This window comes from Callithrix jacchus, chromosome 2, assembly GCF_049354715.1.
Source record: "Callithrix jacchus isolate 240 chromosome 2, calJac240_pri, whole genome shotgun sequence".
Taxonomy (NCBI): domain Eukaryota; kingdom Metazoa; phylum Chordata; class Mammalia; order Primates; family Cebidae; genus Callithrix; species Callithrix jacchus.
Genome location: NC_133503.1, coordinates 62468479 through 62492515, shown reverse-complemented (window position 1 = coordinate 62492515; position 24037 = coordinate 62468479). Strand labels below are relative to the sequence as shown.

Genomic DNA, 24037 nt, shown 5'->3' with positions numbered 1-24037 from the left:
TTAGTATCTTTAGATCTTTTATCTTACGCTGGTCAGATTCCCGAAAGGAAAATCTACTTAGAGGGTATAAGTCTGGTTGCCAGTATTTTGATAGCACCTGAAGGGAAAAAACAAAACAAAAAAAAAACCGGAGTTCTTGTAATTTGATATGTAAACTTTGTTTCAACATCCTTCTTTACAGTATAGTACTCTCCCTCAACTTATGACTAGTGGCTCCAGGGCAGAAATCCTAAGACTTGTTTTAACCTCAAGTCTGTCACAGTGAAGGGACAGCTGCCCAGCTATGCAGAGGGCCGAAGAGACCTTAGGGATCTACAATTCTTAAATATTCAACTAGTCCTCCTGTTGTTATCCAGATTTCACCCCTACTTCCAGAAGTTTCTGGTGCCACCATGAATTGAGTTGTAAGGGCTATTTTTGGCTTTACTCAGTCAGCTTGGGGTTCAGATTTTTGGACTTTGGGGTTCAGATTTGTCTATTTGCTTCTCCATTTGTTTTTGTTTTGTTATCTCTTCTTAGAATCTCTTGTGGACTTTTGTCTCTTTAAAAATCACTTAAATTTAAATCTCAGGTCTATCGCTGACTACTTGCTTAACCTTGAGAAAGTTAAATCTCTGTCTAGCTACGCATCTGTAAATGCCAATGGCAATAGTTCCTTCCTCATGGGATTATTATAAAGAGAGTTCATTTATGTAGAGCTCTTAGATGAGTCCCTGGATTATGGTAAATGCTGTAAGGGTTAGCTGATGACACTATTATTTAGGGAAGGAAGTGACAGTGCACAGAGTGTTCATTTAATCCTCTGAATTTACCAGAAGTCCACCTTCTGAGTGTAGCTCTACAGGTCCCTCAGAGCCTAACTGCCTGACCTACCTATACAATGCCTCAAGAAAACAGCTGTCAGTTATTACATTTTATTTCAGGAAAGAATAATCTCCAAACTAGAAAAATTATATAATCAAGTGTGGGGGGAATCTAAAGCTTCTTAATTGTTGTAAATGAGTTCAAGCATCCAAAACCATTTATTCATTTAATAAACATTTTTCAAGAATTGAAGCAATCAAGGCACAGTGTTAAGTGCTAGAACTACCCCTAAGGAGCTTACAGTTGAACAGGGATAAGAAACATAAGGAAATACGCAATTATAAAACAGCATAACAGTTGGATAGGAAAGGGCAGAAGGGATAACATGCCGGCTCAAAAAAAGTTTTCCAATGTACATGACCTTGACTACTAGAGTTAACCTGGTGTGGTGGAGGTGGGGTATAACAGTAGGATTTCAGAAGGACAAGTATGTGTTGAAGCAGATACAGAAGAGCACTTGTGGATATGCAAGTAGTTCAGTATGATTAGAGCGCAGAACATGCAGGAACAACAGAGTAAGGGACTAGAGAGGAAAGGAGGGGCCTGATCTCGACAGGTCATATAGTCCATTCTGAGGACAATGGTGAGCCATTGAGGGTTTTCTGCAGATTTGCATTTTAGAAAGAGAATCTTTACTGTGGTGTTCAGACTGGTTTTGAGAAATGATGAATTAATGGTAGTCAGATTTCTTTAACATCATACTCTTCAGAGCCTTTGTTAATATGCACTGTAAATTTGTGAAATACATAGCATAAAGCACTTCCCAAACTTATTTGACCATAAAAGCATCAACTCTGTTTTACTGTACACCACCTACAGCAGGGTTCACAGATCAAAGTCTAGGAAATGCTGTGCTAGGGAGAACACATGGAAAAAGTGTAATAGGCACTCACTATCTGGTGCCAAACTAACGGCCATGCCCTCTTCTTCTTGGTGTCACAGCTTGGCTTCATTTGAGGTGCTCCTTTCCCCAGCTCCAGTAGTAAGTTCTGACTGGTCCAAACCAGTCTTGGCAGTCCCAGTCCCCTTGGCTGTGGCTGCTTTAAGCATCAGCATGTCATGCACATCTGGCCAATGAAAGGGAAATGTGCTGGAGGGATCTGGGAAAAGACTTATAAAAAGAGACTGTCTATACATGCCCACCTCTGAAGGTAATGACCATGAGAAGTGATAAAGAGAGTGAACATGACAGAGCAGAAAGATGGAAAGAACCTGGTCCCCGACAAAATCTTTAAACCTCTGAATTAACTTTAGGGCTGAGCTACCTTGGATCTTCTTGTTTTTCCTTATTGTAAAAGTTAAGTTGGTCTTTTTGTTACCAATAGTTGTAGGCCTTAAACTACATATTCAGTGTAGTTTTCATGGTTAGAAATAGGACTCTTAGGTGAAAGCAATAGGGGAAGATCTCAGCTAGCCCATAAGGAGGAATTGTTTAAAATGGAATGGTCTGACTAGTGAGACAGGAAGTTTCCCAATATTAGAAATGTTTGGTCAGGAATAGATTATCCCTAGAAATACTCAGTCACACAATTGTGATTTTATGTGCTTGGAATAAAATAACAGAATATGTCTGTGAGGTGAGTGACTAAACATGATGACCTATAAGGTCTAATCCTACCATATGAATCTGTTGAAAATGAAGAAGCTTCAAGTCATAGAATCTAATTTATACTTTTTAATTTGGAATGAACCTTATGGGGCTCAGTAAGAGTTCATGAAGACAATGAATGTTGCAGAATGTGATATAGCGTTGTAATGGTGTGATGAAAGGAAAAAAGGGAAGTAAAATTTACAGAGCTTAGACAACGTGATAAGCTCGTTAGTGTCAGGGATGGGAATTCAGGTCGCTAACTCCAAAGTCAAACATAATCTGTCTTTAGAGATCTAGTTCACTTACATTGCAAATATTTCTTAAGAAACAGAGAAATCCTAATGAGTGGGTAAAATTCATTTATGCCCCAGCAGAAACACAAATTGGCTCTACTATTTATTTTATAACAATGATATGCAAACATTTTAGTGATTCAATTCTTACCTTTTATCTTCTTCAACTCCAGAGAAATTGTATTAATATTTTTAATTATTTTTTCCACATGCAGCTTATGATCAGTAACACTATTATTACTCATCTGATTTTAAAAGAAAAACAGAAACAATGTACAAATCAGTATTTATGTGTTTTTTTAAATACTTGCATTTTCAGTATATCTATAAATCTGTTATTTCAGAAATAACTATGAAACAAATCTTTTATATGGTTAGAATTCTAACATCAAAAGGCATCAATGTGTTATGTAGTATTTTTCCAACTGAAAACTTCAACTGGAATTCATAGGATGAGGATCTTTCCTTAATCTAACCATATCCACAAGATAGGGCTTACAATGGAAATGAAGATGCCCCTTTTCAGAAAGCCTCAGCACTTATAAACTACCTTACAATTTAGCATTTGTGTTAAGATCTTCTCTAATTTTCTTTAAGTCCATGTCGTTTTCTAACTTAATAACAGGGCCCACATATGATTTAAGTACACAGTGAAACTCAAAAAAGAATTTGATTATAATTCATTAAGAGGATAATTCAATTATAATTCACTAAGAGGACAGCAAATGGCTAGTTTAGTTTTGGGAGTGGATAACAGACATTTTAATTTTGGTTAACTGAAATGTATACGTTAATACATTACTATGTTTTATAGTACCTGTATTTAACCAATTGTTTCACATAAAAATATACAGAGAAGTGGTTCACTAGAAGCTAGTCTCAAGCTGTTCACTCTCTCAAAATGACTTGAAAAACTCAACCTCAGTTGCCATACACAACTCCAGCAGTGTGAGAGGTGGGCAGTTATGTGTCAAGGTGCTTGTCCAAAATAATGAAAAGAAACCAACCTTTAAGTAAATCTTTGCCTCTACCTTTTCCTGAGCAGGGAGAATTTCTCCAATTTGTCTCACTTCAGAGCCGCTGTAAAAGAACTTTCCCAGATATTAATGAATAAAATGCACTCTGCAACTGCCCCCTATCCCCTATACTCTGGGAAGTAAATTATTTCCCTTGGGTATGCCAAATAAAAAAGTTAGAGGGAAAAAGAAAGACGGTATTTTAAACATGGGGTAGTGGTGGAATTAAAGAACTTCAACAATGAAGCAAAAAAAAATGTTAAAAAAAAAAAAAAACGTAAAGCAGAAACTAAGTGGTTTTAGAGTCCAAGACAGTGGCCTCTCTCTGCTCTGGGGTCCGGTTCTCCAGGGCCCACGAGCTCCCAGCGGGTGTGTGGGGAGAGGGCACAATGGCGTGTGGCTGGCACCAGACGGGAGGCAGGACAGGGCCGGGTCAAGCCTTTCCCAGGGAGCTCGGTCGGGTCACTATCGAGAAAGGAGAGGCTGCTCCAACCGCAATTCACCAGGAGTGGGGAAGCAGAGACCAGGCTGCAGGTGACGAGGGAATGGGGGCCCAGAGGCGCAAACTCAAGGCCTCATATTACTAAAGCGCCATCTCTGGGCCACAGGATGCCGCCCAGGCCCTCAGCCCTGCGGGGCCATCGTTAGCACCGCAGGTTCTATTCTGAAAGCCCAGCCTCCTCCTTGGCCCAACCGACACCTGGGAGGAGCCCCAAATCTTTGGGGCCCTCAGTGACCCAGCGGCCCATGAAGAACCCCAGGTGTTCCGTCAGCGGCCGAACCACCTAATCGATGGCTAAAGATGGAGTCTGAGGCAGCTGAAAGTTTCCACAGTCCTTGCCCTCCCAGACAGGATTTGGAATGAACCCTGGGGGCTTAGTAAGTTTCTTGGTGGTTTCTTGCCAAGAGGACAGGATTAGAGCAATGTAAAATGCCCTCAGTGACCCCGGCCTGCGGACAGCCACCAGCCGCCCACCTACCCAGCCAACCGCCTCCTTAGCCCAACCAACTCCAGGGAGAGGCCCTGGCCCTGCGGGGTGTGAGGCCCGGAGGCCAGCCCAGCCCACTGCCCACTGCTGGGTGGTGGGAATGGAGCCTTGGGAGGCCTGGAAATTTTAGCGGTTGTCACCTTCCCAAACCAGATTAAGCTCATTTAAGACCTAGTAGCCCTCAGCACCCACCCTACCAACCGTCACCGAGGTTCTGAGACTTAGGCGCAGGGTGCCCATGGGAAAGCAAAGCCGTGCCCCCTGATTGGCCAGCTTTCTCTGCCTGCAGCATCCTGGGAGTTGTAGTCCCAGGCAGGGCCCCCTACGGAGAAGGTTCTGGATGCGGGTTACAACTGACTTGCGCTGCCACGTGGCGAGATAAACCGCTGATATTTTCTGTCCCCCTTTGTACCAGGCCTTTGCAACCCTTATCTGCATTTAAGTTGCACAGGATAGCGGTAGCGTTAAGGGTAGACTTTGGACTAAGGCAGCTTCCTATTCTGTCACTTGCTTAGTTGTATAGATGCAGATAAACGATTAACCATTCAGAGTGCAGATGTCCTCACCTATCCTACGGAACAATAATTGCCTTCCGGGGTTACTTTGAGGGTTAAGTGAGATAATGCATCAGAGGTGCTTGGCAGATGACAAGTGCCCCATAACTGTTAGCTATTATCATTTAAAACATTTTTAGAAATGATAATAGCGCTTACAGAATGTATCCTTTCTCCCCCTCACTTATTTTGATGATGAAGAAGTAAAAACTGCTTCACCTTTAGAAACTCCCTGTAGATAACTGCAGGAGAAACAAAGGTGTTTAGGAGAAGTAGATTTTTAAAGTAGGTGGATGGAGATAACATTGAGACTGAGAATCCTGAAAATCAAGTGATGATGGGGACTGGGTTTGGGTAGGATGGAGTGTCCTATCATCCCAATCACACCGAATTCACTTTGGGGTGTATCAAGTGTTTGCAGGAGCTGCCACGGCTCTATTACCTGGGAATTAGAATCCACAGGATTTTTGGCAGAATCTAAAGGCCTTGGATCCATCCAAAAGTCTGACTACTTATGAATAGATTCAAACTATTGCTGTCTGGACTAGATCATCATTAAACCATTAGTTATTCACAAAGAAGAATCAACATTGTGTTCCTTTTAAATAAATGTTCTAAGAGGAAAAAAGATTAGAAACTCAGAAAAATATAGATTTAATAATGTCTTTCCCTCTATAAAACTGTGTTGGAGCAGTGATGACTAATTGCAGCGTCTTCCCTCCTTAAATAACTACAGATTCTGTCTCTTTGTGTGTTTTTTTCCTAATAAAATAAAAGTTTAAAAGCATTGTTTGCTACTTAGGGCTTGAGACTGTTATAGCCAAGGCCCTAAAAAAAAAAAATCTATCTTCCTTAATAAGTTTGCAAATACAACACTTTCCTGGAAACTAACGCAGGTTGCAGTTGTTGATTCTAATGTTAATCAAACAAAGGAGATTAAAAACTGATAAATGCTGCAGACCAGCAAGGTGATTAGGCATTTTATGGAGTCGAGTGTGTGGGCCTTGGCTAATTTTATTACAGATTGTTGATATAAAGTCTTCCTTTCCAGGAAAAGAAATTGAGTAAATTATCTCACTTCTTCCACTAGATCTCAGGGTTCCCATTGTACTCTTCTGTCTGCTCATTATCAATTAAAAGTGCTAGCCTCTGTGTCTAGGGACTGGCTTTCTGCTGGAGCATCAACTCCCTTCTGAACCTGGCTTTGTACAACCCCTGCGTGCACTTATTTGAGCAGCAGCAACATAAGCATGTGTTGGATCATTATCTGGGGAGCATGACCAGCATTTGAAAGATTAAGTAGATTCCTGTGTATCTGAACAAGGATTGCTTTCCCCACAGCCAATCACTTAAAGGAAGCAAGAAGCAAGCTGACTTCTGCTACTCTGATGCAAACTAAAAGCTGGAGTCCCTGCCCACTGTCTTCTTCAGGTAGCTGATGTTACATTATCCAGAGTCATTTTCATTTTTTCTTTAGGAGCAACACTTCTGAAACACAGAAGGATGTTGTTAATGAACATCCACATTGCTCCTAGGTTAACTGAAGGGTTTTCACTTCTAATTAAGAAATTTCAGTCTGTATCAATATTTCCCTCTGAATAGGGTAGTGAGATGTAACATAGGTCACCCAGTTAAATTCGAGTTCCTGAGAAACAACAGATACTTTAATATAAGTATGTCCTGAATGTTGTATGCCCCCCACTGATGCTCGAAATATATTTGTTGTTGATCTGAGATTTAAATTTAATGGGAAAGCCTCTATTTTTATCTGCTAAATCTGGCAACTCACTACCCAAAACACTTCAAACCTGAAAAAAGAAAAGCAAAACCTTGTAGATTCAGTAGATGCAAAAGCCGAGAGAATGTTGAAGTTTTCCACCGTGATGTGCAAAATAATAAAACAGATAAACTTACTGTGCTGGAATCTGGCTCTCCTCTTCTGTCAGCATCCCTGGAATGCAAGAGAGAAGCTAGGTTTTTTTGAGACAGCAGATGGACGGAAGCTGACAGTATTCAACATGGCACTGTGTTTTGACAATTGCTTGCTATGCCTGTTTGTCTGAAAACTCTTTGTGTTTGGCTTTTTAGAAGACGCCTTCATCCAGCAAGGCATATTCATGACACAATTTGTGTTAATTTCCAGAGATCCACCAATCAGAGAATACCTGTCTGTTCCAAAATAAAATATGTTTCTAATTCTCTCATGTCAGCCATCCATTTCCCTACAATACCTCCTCTGATTATTAAAGACATAGATCCTGGTAGATGTCATTTCCCTCTGGGCATTGCCCCATCCCCCCTCACTGTGCCCTCATCAGCATCCAGGCAATGAAGAATGAGTGTCTTTATCAAAAGACATATTGTGTTCATGAAGTCAATTCCAACAGAATATAAGGGTGTACTCACCTTTTATTATTATTTAAAAAAAAAGAATGCATATGTGCATAAAAGCAGGTTTGGAAAACTATCTACCAAACTGTTTACAATGATTATTAACATTAGTGATAATGAAATTTGAGGCTGATTTTATTTTTTTGCGTTTATTTATTTAACCTAGTCATAATTTTAACTCCACCTCCTTCTCTATATTTTAGCCTAACAGGTCATTTCTCAGCATGGTACAAATCACTTCAAGGCAGAGCTTCTCAGACTCTACGGTGCACAACTAAGGAGCTTGTGAAAATGCAGATTCTGGGGCCCACCTCAAAGACGGCTTTAGTGAATTTAAGGGGGCTCCCTAAATCTGCATTTTTAATCCCCTGCCCTCCTGACTCCTATTTTAACCTAGGAGGTCTTTGGAACACTTTTGAGAAACACTGGCTGGCAGATTCACTGGGCATCTTATACAAGTCTCAAACAATGGGAGCGTGATTGAAACTTATTTTGGTAACTGATGTCAGAATCCAAGTGGGGTTTTTTTTCATAGGTATTTATATAATTTTCAGTCGTAAATAAGAACCACTTAATTAGGAAAAACAATTGGGATGGGAGACATCTCCCAGCCCAGCAGGATACAAAGACTCAAAGTCTACATTCTCTGAAGGGAGAAAAAGGAGATGGGCATCCCAGCTTCAAGTTCTAATTTAGGTCTTTATTTCTTTTATTTCCTAGTGTTTTATTTTATATTTATTTATTTAAGAAGGAGTCTCACTCTGTTACTCAGGCTGGAGTGCAGTGGCACAATCTCGGCTCACTGCAATCAATTTCGGCCTCCTGGGTCCAAGCAGTTCTCCTGCCTCAGCCTCCTCAGTAGCTGGGATTACAGGTGCATGCCACCACTCTTTGTATTTTTAGTAGAGACAGGGTTTCACCATGTTGGCCAGGCTGGTCTCAAACTCCTGACCTCAGGTGATTCACCTGTCTCGGTCTCTCAAAGTGCTAGGATTATGCTGTATTTTATTTTAGTTTTTGGAGTCTAGTTTTACTTGCCATCATAACGGAAAGTCTAGTGTTAAGATCTGAGATGTTAGATGATTTGTAAAATAATTATGTTTTTGTGTGTAAATGTCCATATCAAAAACTCTCTCTATTCCTGCCTCTACTCCCACTGCCCTGGTGCTGCCCTGTGTTGCAATAACCTTCTTCCTGTCTGCCACCACCCACCACCCTTGTCTCTAAGAGCCACTCTACATGCTCCAGCCTCTAACGGGATGAGCTTTTTAAAATGCAAATGGAATTGTGTCTTTCCCCTGCTTGAAAACCTCGCAGGGGTTTCCCATAATAGAATGATACCAAACTGCTGACCCTGATCCATAAGGCCCCACAGCTCCAGACTCCCTTCCCTTCACTCTCCTCTCAGGCCTGGCACAGGCCAACAGTTGTTTGGCACCTGTTGCCTTCTGAGCCTGCCACATCGGCTCCTTGTTTTGCTTTATGGTTCAGAGAGGCCTTACTCTAATATCGCCCCATCCTCTCTCCCAGCCCCATCCTCTCTCCCAGCCCCTTCTGTGTTTTCATGCAATACTTGATATAAATTGTGCTTAGCAAAGACTTGGAACCAACCCAAATGCCTATCAATGATAGACTGGATAAAGAAAATGTGGCACATACACACCATGGAATACTATGCAGCCATAAAAACGGATGAGTTCATGTCCTTTGCAGGGACATGGATGAAACGAAACCATCATTCTCAGTAAACCGACACAAGAACAGAAAACCAAACACCACATGTTCTCACTCGTAAATGGGTGCTGAACAATGAGAACACACAGACACAGAGGGGGAACATCACACACTGGGGCCTGGGGGGTGGGGGCTAGGGGAGGGATAGCAGGGGTTTGGGGGATTGGGGAGAGGTAGCATTAAGAGAAATACCTAATGTAGATGATGGGGCGATGGATGCAGCAAACCACCATGGCACGTGCATACCTGTGTAACAAGCCTGCATGATCTGCACATGTACCCCAGAACTTTATAATAAATAAATTTTTTAAAAATATTAATTCGTTGTGCTTTATGTATGTTTCTGTTTACTTTTTTGTGTTTGGTTTTGGCCTGTCTCTTTCACTATAATATACATCTGTCAAGGGCAGGAGCCAAGGGTGTAGTTCACTGTTATCAACCATGTACCTAACACAATTCCTGGCACATGGTAAGTGCTCCATACATCTTTGTTCAGTAGCTGAATGATTGGAGTGTTCCCTGCCATAGTGGTATCCTGGACAGTTGGAGACACCCAGATGCAAATTACCCCCAGATGCCCTGATGGACTCAACAAAGCTCCGAGGGCAGAAGTCACGTCTGCATGCCCTCTAGGTCCTCTGAGAGAAGGACAGACAGCCCCCGTGGTGGCCAGGGAGAATGTGGGGGAGTCATAGCAGTCTAAACTAAGGGCATTCTCCTTTCATCTTGTGTGCTTTCTGATTCTGGGGCACAGACCAGAGATCCAGTAAAGCAGAGGCAAGCTGACTCAGAAGGCCACTGCAGGCCAGGAAGCTTCCACACAGCCTCATGTGGGAGGGATTACCAAACCCTAGTCTCTGATGAAAGAACTATCTTAGCTGTGGATCATCATTTAAATAAAAATCAAATGACTTAGGATCTGTCCAAAATGAAGGATGTTTTAATACTTTGTGTGTAAAAACACTGATATTTTGCTTCTTTTTTATTAAACAGATTTTATTATTTTTCAGAATCTTGTCAGCATAATCATTTTATGGGTGGATGAAATATTCAGCCCTGCTGCTGCAGGAGTTCTTTCACAGCAATTACCTTGTGGCACTTTTGCTGTAATTAGGTTTTCGCCTAGGATTTTTCCCTGGGTCTGGATAATAAATGAAATATGACCAGAATTTAAATTTGTCAATTACAAGCAAGCGTAGTGCATAAACACACAACAGAGCCATGAATTCCAAACCACAGGCTGTTGCTGGGGGGCAGATGCTCGGAAAATTAAAATGGAAATAAAACTACTGACTGGAAAACGAAAAGTGGCCCCCAAAGAAAGCAAATCTCCCCTAACACTCATGCATGATTCTGCCCAACTGTGCGAACTCTTGACTACAAATTCTTAAGCATGAAACTGACAACGCAAGGAGCAAGCAGGGATTTACATTCAAATAATCTACGCAGGGCTGTAATCTCCTGCCTTATGAAATCCTGTTTCTTGAGGCCAGATCAAATGGTTTTTGGGCATAGTGGACCAGGGTTCCATGGTAGTGATGTTCTCTCTAAGTGGCTCAAAGACTGACAGAGATTTGGGCACAGGATCCGTTATCTTTCAGCAGCTGCTGTTTTTGCTGACCTGACTTCAATAACTGCTCCTGTGGGGCCCTCTGCCGACCATCTTCTGCAGAAAGGGAAATCTTAGGGGTCTGGACTGTTGGAGACTTTGACAAATCATCTGTTTCATTAAAACAACCACCAAACAAAAACATATTTTTTGAACTTTCATGTATAAGAAGCTCCAGACAAGGGAAAAGGAAATTTCAATTTTATAAATTTCCCTAGTGCCATGTGTTTACTATTCATACAACAAACCTTTCTTGAGCAGCTCTTGTTTATTAGACACTATGCTAAGTTTGAGGCATACAGCGGTGAGCCACGGGGCTCATGGTCTGGTGAAGGGGACAGACTGGAATCCACACATCACATAAATGCATATTAAGTGACAATTCAAGTAGACATTATCAAGGAAGGAAGGACGTCCCAGTGGGGAAGGTGACACGGCTGAGGCAGCTTTCAGGGAGAGCGTCCCTGGAAAGGGGACATTCAGGCTGAGATGAGAAGGAGAGAAGAGCTTGCCAGGCTGAGGGAAGAGCATGTTTCAGGCCCTTGTGTCAGGAGGCATCCTGGCAGATGGGAGAGCTTGCAAGAATGTCAGCAAGTCTGGGATGCAGGGAGCAAGAGGGAACCCAGGGCGAGATGAGGCTGGAGAGGGAGCAGCAGCACAACCCCAGGGGATGTGTAGAGGATTATATTCTCTCTCCTGTCACCCGCAGGAAGCCACCAAAGTATGTTAAAGCAGGTGACAAATGGGAATGGTATTGGGTGATATGCTCATATTTAGGGTTTAAAAAGGTGACCCTTGTTTCACAATGGAGAACAGATTGGAAGGGGAGAAGAATATACACAAGAAGTCCAGTTGGGAGTGTACTGAAGTCGTCCATGGGGAAGATAATTGGGCCTTGTTTACCATGTTGACAAAAGAGATAGAAATGACATTAGAGGAATGTTTAGAAGTAGAATCAGCATGGACTCTATGAGAATTGAAACCTGGTGATGGAAGAATGGAAGAATGGGATGCTAAGCATGGCCTATATGATCTCATTTAATTGTTAGGGCCTTGGAAACAATTCTTATTGCCATTGTAAGCCTGAGGAAATTGACACTCAGAGAGGCTCGGGTTGGACTCCAGATTATCCAGCTGGGAAATGGCTGGGCCTTATTATGCCTTATAAAACAAAAAGTATCTGAGACAGATCTCAATCAGTTCAGAGGTTTATTTTGCCAAGGTTGAGGATGCAACTGGGAAAAAGAGACACAAGCCACAGTTGGATCTGTGGCGCTATTTTTTCCAAAGAGAATTTTGAGGGCTTTGATATTTAAAGGGGAAAGTGGGTAGGATGAGAAAGAGGAAAGAAAAAATAGAGGGAGGCTATAGTCACATTCTTGTGGATCCACATGTTGCAGTGAAAATGAGGGGGTAGAGGGAATAGTCAATTATATGGTTGTCTCATGCTCAGTAAATCTTCACTTTACATAAGATAAAGTAAACATGGAGTAGAGGAAGCAGTCAAATGCACATTTGTCTTGGGGGGAAGTGGGGACAATTTCTATTCTTTTCTTGACCCAAACTCATGAAGATAAGCCATTAATTAATATTGTCAGGGTGAGGAAGGCCTCCTGTGGAGATACGCAACCTTTTATCTGTAGCTATCAGTTTAGGAACAAAAGCAAAGGCGGCAGAGTTCTTTTTATCGTTGTTGTTCATGACACAGCTTCCAGGATCTCTTTCCCTTTGGCACAGTGAATTTGGGGTCCCGAGATCTTATTTTCCTTTCACAGCCTTCTTCTCCTCCATATTGTTCCTGTGGTTGCATTAGGACATTTGTTTAGAAACTCTTCTCCCTACATCTTTTCATCCATCCCCTCCATTCTTGAGAACACCCCTAAAGGTTCACCATATTTGTTTTCCAATCCGTCTCTCCCACTAATTGAGCTTGTTGAGGTCTGTAGTTAGGTATTGTTTGCCTCTGTTCTGCAAATGCTTAGTTCGGTGCCTGGCTCACAGTGAGCCAGAGATCATTTGCTGAGTGCTTGAGAAATTTTCACAAGTCCCTACAGAAGACAGACAGTTAGAGGGCAAGGTGTGTTTAAATTTTCCTCACTAGTCTAATTCTCTCTTGACCACAGTTTGATTTTGGTTGGAATGCTCAAAAAGGACTTTTAAGAAGGAACTGGAAATTTCTAGAAGCCTAGCCTGGCTAAGAAAGAGCTCAGGCTTTAAAATCATGAGGCTTTGGATTTAAATCCTAGCTCCTCAATTAATGAGCTGTGCATCCTAGAGTTACTTATTTTCTGTAACTCTTCAGTGTCCTCATGCATAAAATGAGGATAATTTGAGTAGCTGTATTTACCTAATAGGGCTGTTGGGAAGATTGCATTTGAGCTGTGCAAAGGGCACATTAATATATAAATTCCCTGTTTTTGCAGAAAAGAAGGATAAGAATGTTTATGGCTAGCCAAGAAAGTGGACAGGGCTGGGAATTTGTCTCCACTTGGCCTTAAAATTCCCCTCACTTACTGACTTCTCTTCTTGTGGTTTATTCTGGAATGAGGGAAGAGGAAGTTGGCTCTCTGGGGGGATCCTCAACAAGCTGACAGATGTCCCCTTAGGCAGCTTTCAACAGAGAGCTCTTTATTATTATTATTATTATTCTTTGTGATTTACAGTGTGTGTCTACAAGCCTCTGGGCACAATCATGGAGCAGGAATGGAACTAATAAATTGGATCTGTTTCCAGCTTAATTCTTGGCTCTGACAAAATTAGAAATGAAGGCAGGTGGGAAAGCCTAAACACACAGTGTCCCTAAGCCTAGATTCTCAGGTGCACGAGGCTGCAGGCAGAACACTCCACGGCCAGAACTGCAGCTGGTTCAGGACAGATCATGTAGATGGAGCAGAGGAGTCTGAGGACACCCCAGAAAGCCACAAATCCTTCCATTCCAAAACTGTTTGATTTATGTATCCAGGCCTCTGGAATAATATATGCATGGGTTCAAATCCCAGCTGCACTGCCTATTTCTATAAACTTGAGCAAGTAGTGAAGCTCATACAGCTGGTTATTTGCAGAACTGGATTCAGATGCAAGTCTGATCCTAAGCCTGTGGTTTTTAACCATTATATGGATTATATTGTTTATGAACATCGTTTGTCATATTATGATTGCACAACTGTGAATTAATTCCTTGAAATGAATGCATTCTATTCAGAAGGAACTCAAGAAATACATGCTGAAAGTTTTGCTTAGATTATTTTCCCACTGCTATTCCCTTGCTCCCTTAATTCCCACCCACAAAACAATTATATTGATCACTGGGAAAAGCATATTAGAGAAATACATCTTAAGATCTTCATGAATCACCAAATTCACAATGTAAAGATAAATATCGTAGCTATCTGGGCATGGTGGTACATGCCTGTAGTCCCAGCTACTGGGGAGGCTGAGGCAGGAGAATTGCTTGAACCTGGGAGGCAGAGGTTGCAGTGAGCCGAGGTCGAGCCACTGCACTCCAGCCGGGCACCTGGTGATGGAGTGAGACTCTGTCTCAAAAAAAAAAAAAAAAAAAAAAAATCCTGGCTATCTCTCCAATCTTTTATTTATTTATTTATTTATTTATTTAGATTGAGTTTCACTCTCGTTGCCCAGGCAAGAGTGCAGTGGCACAGTCTTGGGTGACTGCAACCTCCGCCTCCTGGGTTCAAGCCATTTTCCTGCCTCAGCCTCCCAAGCAGCTGGGATTACAGGCATGCACCACCACGCCCAACTAATTTTTGATTTTTTTTTTTTTTTTTAAGTAGAGATGGGGTTTCTCTATGTTGGTCAGGCTGGTCTCAACCTCCTGACCTCAGGTGATCCGCCCACCTCGGCCTCCCAAAGTGCTGGGATTATAGGTGTGAGCCATTGTGCCTGACCCAAATCTTATTTTCTTCCAAGTCATGAGCTCCCTGACCAAACTCTGACATCATGCATTAACTGCTGCCTGTTCTTTTCCATTATCCTTGGCCCACTTGTCACAAGCTAATAGGATGATTTCCCTAGTTGCCCCATAGGTGCTGCAGGGCCAAGTGGTGGTGAAATGGAAGACTGGGCAGTGGTATTACTCCCTCCCTTCCTCCATCCCAAGGGCAGTAGGATGCAAATTCTCCCATCAGCCAGGTGCCAACTGGCCATGCCACTCATTAACCTTGGGGTGCTTTCCTGTAGTCAAAGCCAGCACAAAGCCAGTAAATGCCTGGAGCCTGCAATGCTGCAAATCCCCCATGGGATTTCTTCCACCAAGGCTAGGTAAATGCAGGGAGCCTGCCACAATGTTGCAAATTCCCCCATGGGGATTCCTGCCACAATGTTGCAAATCCCCCATGGGATTTCTTCCACCAAGGCCAGGCCCAATCCTTGTTGGGTCACAAGCACCCTCTTCACATTTCCAGGTTTATATTTTATCGTAGTCAATTTAGTATTATTATTATATATTTTAGAGATAAGGTTTCACTCTGTCACCCAGGCTGGAGTGGAGTGGTGCCATCATGGCCCACTGCAGTCTCAACCTCCTGGGTTCAAGTGATCCTCCTGCCCCAGCCTCCCAAGTAACTGGGACCACAGGTGCCCACCACCATGCCCAGCTAATTTTTTTAGTTTTTAAATTTTTATAGACATGAGATCTTCCCATGTTACCCAGACTGGTCAATTTGTTACTTTTAATGGAAATTTCTCCTAGTGACAAACCCAAAACCATCATGGAAGACTCAGAAAAGCACTCAAAAAGCAAAACAAAAACATCACCTGTAATCTCTCCACTCAAGGAATGTAACTGCTAACATTTTAGTTCAAGACCTTCAGTCATTTTTCCCCTTTTTCTGTACAGCTTTTGAAAAAGGATTTTTTTTTTCTCCAAATGTTCTTAGGTTTAAGAAAAGGGGAGAAAAACGTCCTTAAGTTATCCTTCCCAGGAAGAACTCTAGTAATCCCTATTATGTAAACTCTTTCAAAGAAACTGTCTGTTCAATACGGTTGCTAAGTCATTTATTGCTATAGCAATGCTTGGCCCTAGAGCGCCATAAACAACCATCCTGACTCTAGCCTCCAAATACAAGGCACCATTATCTCCCTCAGAGCTCTTCAGGGGAGCTCATTTTGCCAAAGCTATTCATTTAAATTAGCAACTCCTTTCTTAATCACTTGAATTGCTTGTGCTTCACACCCAGTCACACTAAGGGGCTAAAAAAGTAGTTAGGGCAATAAATTGGGATGCGGAGAGTTGGGGTCAGCACGCCTTCGGTTGGACAGATCTTTCCTTCTGGTGCCCTTTCTCTGCAGCTCTCACAGTCTGCCATCTTGCATGCCGGCCACCCAGGGCAAAGCAAGATTAGGCTAGGGGCTTCTGGGTGCAATGCCATTATAGTGAAAATTCTGGCAACACCATATTTAACCAACCCCATGTAACTTTGTTGAATTAAAAGCATTAAAAAAATCAGAGAACATTCTGGGAAAGCTCTTTGTAATGTTATATGACAGCTGCAGAAAACGGGAGCTGAAGGAAGATGTTCTCTAAGTGCTCAATACGTATTATTTAATTTGATTCTGCCAACAACCTTATGGGTTCAGGCAGCATTTTCCCTTGGTTTTATAGATGAAGAAGTGGGGGCTTAGAGAGATTAAGTGATTTGCCCAAGGTCGCTGACAGAAAGTGGTAGAGCCAGTTTGTTTCAAGCCTGTGCCGTGTACTTCACTCAGTCTGTTCTCTTGACCTTTATGTTACATTGCCTTGCAGGAAATGCATAGATGTGTGTGGAGCTCTGATTCTTTGCACAAAATACAAGGGATTTAACACGCATTGTCTGAATGCTGTGATGGGTCTGGATAGACGTTATCAACCTACCTTGGCAGGTAGGGGAGCTGAGACCCAGCGATGTGGTGTGCCCCAGGTTGGCCAGCCAGCTGTGTCATAAAGGATTTGAGCTCACCTCCCCTGCTTCTAAGTGCTTCTTCCTCTACACAGCATAGTTTGGTACCTGGAAATCACTAAGCCTAATGCTCTCTTTTTACAAATGTATTACTTAACGAGAAAATGAGGCCTGAAATTAGGCCTCTGACATGAGGAAACTGAGGCCTGAAAATATTAAATGGCTTGCCCAAGGTCATCTGTCAAGGGCTAGAGCATGCCTCCCTGCAGCCTGACAAGGAAGATGGAAGAGAGTTCATTTGTGCTAAGTGGTTCTGGTACGCAAATGGCTCCTTTTCATTCAGCCAAGTCCCAGGGGTGTCTGCAAAAGCAACTGCACTTGAAGAGTGTCTGTTTAATGTGAGATGACAGTGGAATCTTCAGCCACTTCTGCTGTGAACCCGGCCATCTCATCTCCCTAACCTGGTTTTGTCAAGCTGTGTATGTAGAGAAATCCACACTGGAAGTATAGCATCTGGTGGATAGCCTGGGGGGAAGAACCACATCTCTATTGTTTGGTTTCCATTTATTACTCCTGCTACCTCCCTGCTGATGGCTGTGGCTCCAGTGTCCTCTTGTTACAGCTTCTGGGAATTGCTTCCTCCCTGTTCCCATTTCAGGCCTAGGGACAGCAATGGTGCCCTACTGTTTTTAGCCTTGGGGTTGTGGGACTTCCTCATAACTTTCTCCTTTATCCAGTCTTGCCCACACCATTGTAAATTGTCTCTTTAATGAATTACCCAACATGAGTGTGCGCTCTCTTTCCTGCTGGGACTCTGACCAAGTCACTCCTCCAGTATTCCCTGATTCGTCACCCCATTTATTTTCTTCCCAATACCTACCACAATCAGGAAGTGTACAATTTATTATATATTTGCTTTTTATTGCCTTTCTGTTCTCCAGAATGTGAGCATGAAGAGGATCTGGAAGCTCACGGGTTGACTATTAAACATCTTCCTCGAGAGTCCTCATGGCCACATTCACAGCTCAGCTGTGACAATTTGCTGCAAAGCCTGTGAAATGACTCATTACATCTGAATGGAAGGCTGGTGGCTGCCTAACCGGAACAGTTCCTTCCAAGTTGCTTTTCCGGGTGAGAGCAAAGGTTGTATTTTAGCTCTGCTTCCTTGGGCCCTGGATGCTTTTTCTTTTTCTGGGGTTTTCCTGGATAATTTCCACTGCAACAGGTTGATGGTCAGGACCACAGTGATCATCTTGCTGAGCTCACATTCATTTCAGTCAAGAACTTGCATCCACCTAGTGTGTGGGCTGGATGGTGCTGTGGCCTTTCAGGAAGGGGAACCCATCTCAGATGGATGCTTTCTACCTGCCTGGGCACTTTTTGAGGAATTGAGTGAAATTTCCATTTGCCTGATAAAAGCAACAAAAACCCACCCATGGGTTCATCCAAATAATTTGTTAAAGGCTATTCATGAGGAGCTATGGGCTCCATTTATTTTGTTCACCCTTCTCTACCATCTCCCTCCCTTTTCTCCTCTTCCCTTTCCTTCTTTTTTTTCTCTCTCTCCCTCTTTCTTGTTTTTTTTTTTTTTTTTTTTTTTTCTTTTCTTGTTTGGAATAGGTGTGCTGAGGTTGACAATCAGTTGGGCAAAATAGAGCAATTTTTGCAGGTGGAACAGCGCCTGGCTGCTCTTATAACACTCACAAGAGAACAATGATCCTGGCAGGTGCTTTTGACATTTAGGGCCTGCCTGGTACAGTTCTTATTGCTCAGCTCTTCATCATGGCTGAAAAAGCCCTCCATGACAGCCTGTTTGCCAGCCTCTCTCTCGCACCTCTCCAGCCTACCCAGCCCACCATCTGCTGGTCCCCAAACACATCAGCGTGCCTCACGTGGCTCTGCTTTGCCCTTCAATGCCCTCCTTGCCTGCTCTTTTCCCCTTGTCTCCTGGCTGAATGTCACTTATTCTTCCAGACACAGATACAGTCAGTGGCTCACTGAGGGTCTCAAGCACTTGACTCTCAAAGTGTGGTCCTTAGCAGGTGCCAGTTTGCAAACTCTCTCCACAATGAAAGAAGTAAAGTAATAGCAATTTGATAGTGAGTTTTATGACTGTGGAATCTAGTAATCATAAGTTTGGGCTATTATTTTCTATGTTCTGTTTTATTCATTTTATTTTTATACGAATTCACATTTCATTTATTTTACAAAACAGCTGGTATGTGTGGGGACAGAGAAACAAAATTAAAAATTTGGTATGTTATAGTTATACAAAAATCAGTATATCAAAGGGATACTGCACCCCCCTGCTTATTGTAGTACTTATTCAAAGACATGAAATCACATATTAATCAACAGATGACTGGATAAAGAAAATGTGGTATATTTTTCTAATGGAATACTATTTGGCCATAAAAAAGAATGAAATCATGTAATTTGCAGCAATATGGATGGGACTGGAGGTCATTATGTTAAGTGAAATAAGCCAGGCACAAAAAGACAAATATTGCATGTTCTTACTTGTATATAATAGCTTAAAAAGTTGATCTCTGGTCGGACGAGGTGGCTCACGCCTGTAATCCCAGCACTTTGGGAGGCTGAGGCAGGAGGATCATGAGGTCAGGAGATCAAGACCATCCTGGCCAACATGGTGAAACCGCTTCTCTACTAAAAATACAAAAAAATTAGCTGGGCATGGTGGCACGGGCCTGTAGTCCCAGCTACTTGGGAGGCTGAGACAGGAGAATTGCTGGAACCCGGGAGGCGGAGGTTGTAGTGAGCCGAGATCATGCCAGAGACTCTGTCTCAGAAAAAAAAAAAAAAAAAAGTTGATCTCAGAGGTACAGAATAAAAAAACAGTTACCAGAGAGCTGTCCTGAGAAAGATTTGGGCATAAGTGGGGGGATGAACAGAGGTTAGTACTGGGTAGAAACATACAGTTAGATAGATGGGGTAAGTTACAATATTTGAGTAGAGTAGGGTGACTGTCGTTAACAGTAATGTATCGCACACTTCAAAGTATCTGGATAAGAGGACTTGGATTGTTCCCAACACATAGAAATGATAAATTCTTGTGGTGACAGATATCCTAAATACTTTAGCTTGATCACTGCACGTTCTATGCATGTAACAAAATATCACATGTCCTGTGTCAATATGTACAAATATTATGCATCCATTTTTAAAAAGCAGAGTTTGTGCTTCCCCACAGCTGGTTTAGGAAATACTGCTCCAAGACTATAGTTCCAAATTCTTCAAATTCTTAGCTCTGCTTGATGACCACTGCCCAGCTTCACTTTCCTCCCTGTCTCTCCTTTGCACAGCATCCCTGCTCCCGATGGCTCCCTGACTAGAAACTTCATGCCTGCTACTCCTTCTGCTGGGCACCTCTGCATCCTTTCCCTGTTTAGAGAGAAAGTGCTCTCCAGTCTTCTAGTTTCTTGTGGTAGGAACTGGGTAAGTACTGAACAGAAATCTATTGACTGTTTCACTCCAAAGTTTGGAATCTTGAATACTCGTTTTGTCTTAGGCTGGTTTTTGGACTGGGGGATCGAATGCAACTTGCTTGGCCAGGTCCTCCAAACACGCCCTCGTCTGATTTTAAGGCATTCCTTGCACTCCTGCAGTACCCTGCTATACCTTTCTTTTCAGCACTTAAGCCCAATCTGAGAGGTTGCTGGGAGTTCCGTCGTTGAATGCTGGACCCCCTTTTCCTCCTGATTATAAGCTTCATGAAGACAGGTGTCACTATACCAGCTTGGTCATTTCCGTCTCCCTGGTTTCCGTATCTAACTTATAGTAGGTGCTCAATAAACAGGTTTTAGGCTTCTTTGATGACTGAGAAAATGAGTGAATGACAAAACTCAAAAACAGCAAATTTTTTAGTGAATTACCTGACTGCCCCTATGTAGAGTTGCTTATTTCATTTTCTTGACTCCCTCTGGGGCCTCAATAAACCTCTTTTTTTAAAAAAATAGAATTTCTTCCAATATATTCTCTTAAAAAATGTGGCTTTGCTATCAAAAATCGATGAATTTAAATTCCAGTTGCTCTACCAACAGCTGTGTAACCTTAGGCAAGTCATTTGAACCCTCTGAGCCTCAGTTTTTCTCATCTGTAAAATGAATACATAAAAACCTACCTCTGAGGATTGTCAGAGAATGAGATGAAATTGCCCAATTATAAACACCAGGCATAGTGGCACAGACCAGATGTTCAATCAAAGTTAGTTTTTTCTCCTCTTGTTCTCCCTCCTTCCTCGGTTATAACTTTACGAAGGCAAAGGCAATGCCTCATTCATCCTTGTGCCTCTAAACCTGATATGCAGCAGGGGCGCAATACAAGTGTGTTGTGTGAATAAATATCACATTATTCAATAAAAGTAATTGTGTCAAGGGATCAATGTTTCTAGTTTCTTAATCCATAAAATAGATATAATAATTTTATTGTTGAGATATTTAAATAAAACAATGCATATAAGTGCTTGGCACAATACCTGGTTTTCTAATTGCTAATTGTTGTTATTATTAGTAATAATAATACAGCAGATGGTATCCCCAAATTCTCAACACCACGTTCATTTGAAATAAATTGAATGAACAAAATCAATGAACAGTGACCCAGGTGGACTTCTTTCCAGAGGTGTAGCGAAGGGGTGTAAATCCAATATTGATACAGCTCAGATAATACATAAAACAAATCTGGATTGTCTGGATTTGCTGGATGTCACTCTGTAGTCAGGAGTGACAGCAGGGGACGCTGTTTCCTTAATAAGGAGACAGCCTACTTGCATTTGAGAGCTCAGTTCACTTGGAAGTTTGAAGGGCAGTAAGTTTCTTGTGGCAGGAATTGTGCAAGTACGAACAGAAATCTATTGACTAATACTCCAAAGTTTGAAACCCTGAGTATTCTTTTTGTCTTTGGCTGGCTTTTGGAGTGTGGGCTAGTCAGTTGTCCTCTCTTGCATTACTGGCATAAAGGGAAGTCGTTCATGTTTATGGATAAAGGTGAGAAGTAGAGAAATAGAACCCTAATACCTCAAGGGACCCTTCGACTGAATTTGAATTCCACTTCTCTCACCAGACTACAGTGGGGGGTGGGAGGTGGGAGAGGAGGAGGAGTGCTGAGGCTGCTCAGTAGGTGTTAGTGTTGGTGTTATTATTATTGTTGCTGTTTTTGTTGTTACTCTGGCATCTTCAGTAAGTTGTATTTGTCTCACACTGTTACACTCTGTATATTAAACAGATGGAAATAGAACTGTCTTTACTGCCACAGAGAAATGTGTTCTCTCAAATATTTTATTGAGACACTCAGACTTCTGTGTCTACATTTCATTTTCTTACTATTGATAGAGTTACAGGTAAACGTTCCTTTATTCTGAAAAAAAAAAACCCTCCAGCTAAACAATGGTGATTAATAGACCCATAACTGGGCATGCTGTGGGGCATGGGATAGAGGCTGGGAGAGCTGGATGAACTAAAGGAGGCCCAGTCCATCTAAAGATGGCCACCACCCTTCAGCTTGGGTCAGTGTTTGCATGGGAGATTCAGGCTCTATGTTGCTGTATTTTCCAATTTTTCGAAAAATTTAGACATTCAGATATTAAAGTCTCCTGAAATTTTTTTTTAATTTTAGTGTTGGGTCAATTAAAACACACACACTAATAGGCCAAAGGCTACTACATTAGCCCATGGACCACCAATTTTCTTGTAACTCTGGCTTACTTGAAAATCCATCCTTAGCATGAGAATCAAAGATTATCTCTAATTGTTCATTGCCTAATTCCCTGGACTCCTGTTACACCCAGCTTCTCATTCTTCTCAAGCATTCTAAGCTTTTCACCTCTCCAGAACCTGTAACTAGACCACTATTCCTCTACTATCTTGACAAAAATGTATGCTCATCCTTCAAGGCCCATTCAAATATTGCCTGCCTTTCTCTTCCAGAAGAATTATTCAAATGCTCACCTCCCATATTCCTTTTATCCAGTGATGATGTTGGCTGGTTCTTGAGAATAATAAATGCCAGTTGCCAATACTGTTCTGCAGCCTGTCTCCTCTTTATTTCATAAGAGTAAGAAAGATTCTTCCTCTTACCAAGTAAAATCTTAGGCAGTGAATTATGTATTACATTTAAAAAGTTTTATTATGAAAAACTTTCATATACTAAAAATTAGAAAGATCAGTATGATGAATCCACAGCTTCAATAATTATCAACTCATGACCAATCTTGTTTCATTTATATCTTCCCCAACTCCCTCATCAAAATTATTTTGAAACAAATTTCAGATATCATATATTTTTATCTGTAAATATTTCAATACATCTCTCTAAAATATGAAGTTCTTATTTTGTTGCAGGAAAATTTTAAATTTTATACCAAAGTATATAGACTACTGAAATGAACCTCCATCTACTTATTATCTGACTTAAACAATCATCACTTTATAGGAAATTTTATTTTACCTATGTTACATTCTTCTCTTTTATAGATTATTTTGAAATAAATTCTAGACACTTCATCTGTAAATATCTTTATGTCTCCCAGAAGATAAGGACCCTGAAAATTAAATAATTCACATGTAAAATAATAAAATTGAACCCCTACCTCACACCACATACAAAAATTAACTCAAAATGGATTAACGACATAAAAGTAAAAGCTAATACTATTAAATGGAAGAAAACATAGGGGTAAATCTCCATGACCTTGGCTTTGGCAATGACTTATAGATATGACATCAAAAGTATGAGCCAAAAAGAAAAAAAGTAGATACATTGATGAATTAAAAATGTTTGTGCATCAGATATCGTCAAGAAAGTGAAAAGACAACTTACAGAATGGGAGATAATATTTGCAAATTCTATATATAATAAGAGTCTTGCACATAGAATATATAAAGAACGCTTAAACTCAATAATAAAAAGACAAACAACCCAATTTTAAGAATGGGCAAAGAACTTAAATCAACATTTATCCAAAGATACAAGAATGGCCAACAAACACATGAAAAGATGCTCAATGTTAAATGGCCAACAAACACATGAAAAGATGCTCAATGTTATTAGTCATTAGAGAAATGGAAATCAAAACCACACTGAG

General features: G+C 41.5%; 1 protein-coding gene across 11 annotated transcripts in view; it reads right to left on the bottom strand.

The window, feature by feature from the left end:
* The window catches only part of C2H5orf58 (chromosome 2 C5orf58 homolog), a 42847-nt gene that overhangs the window by 2187 nt on the left and 16623 nt on the right, over nt 1-24037 (bottom strand). The window contains exons 2-5 of one of the 11 annotated variants that reach the window (XR_013531978.1): nt 7222-7258; nt 3756-3839; nt 2900-2993; nt 1794-1931 (exon numbers count right to left, since the gene is read on the bottom strand). Coding sequence is in view for 2 of the 11 variants with exons in the window: in XM_078364539.1 (XP_078220665.1) it covers nt 2900-2993; nt 3756-3828; nt 4745-4917 (340 nt within the window). In the remaining 9 variants the exon portion in view is untranslated. Of the gene's footprint in view, nt 1-1793; nt 1932-2899; nt 2994-3755; nt 3840-4744; nt 4983-7221; nt 7268-24037 lie in introns of those variants that run through there. The other 10 variants (XR_013531977.1, XR_013531982.1, XR_013531981.1 and 7 more) reach the window with 10 other exon arrangements.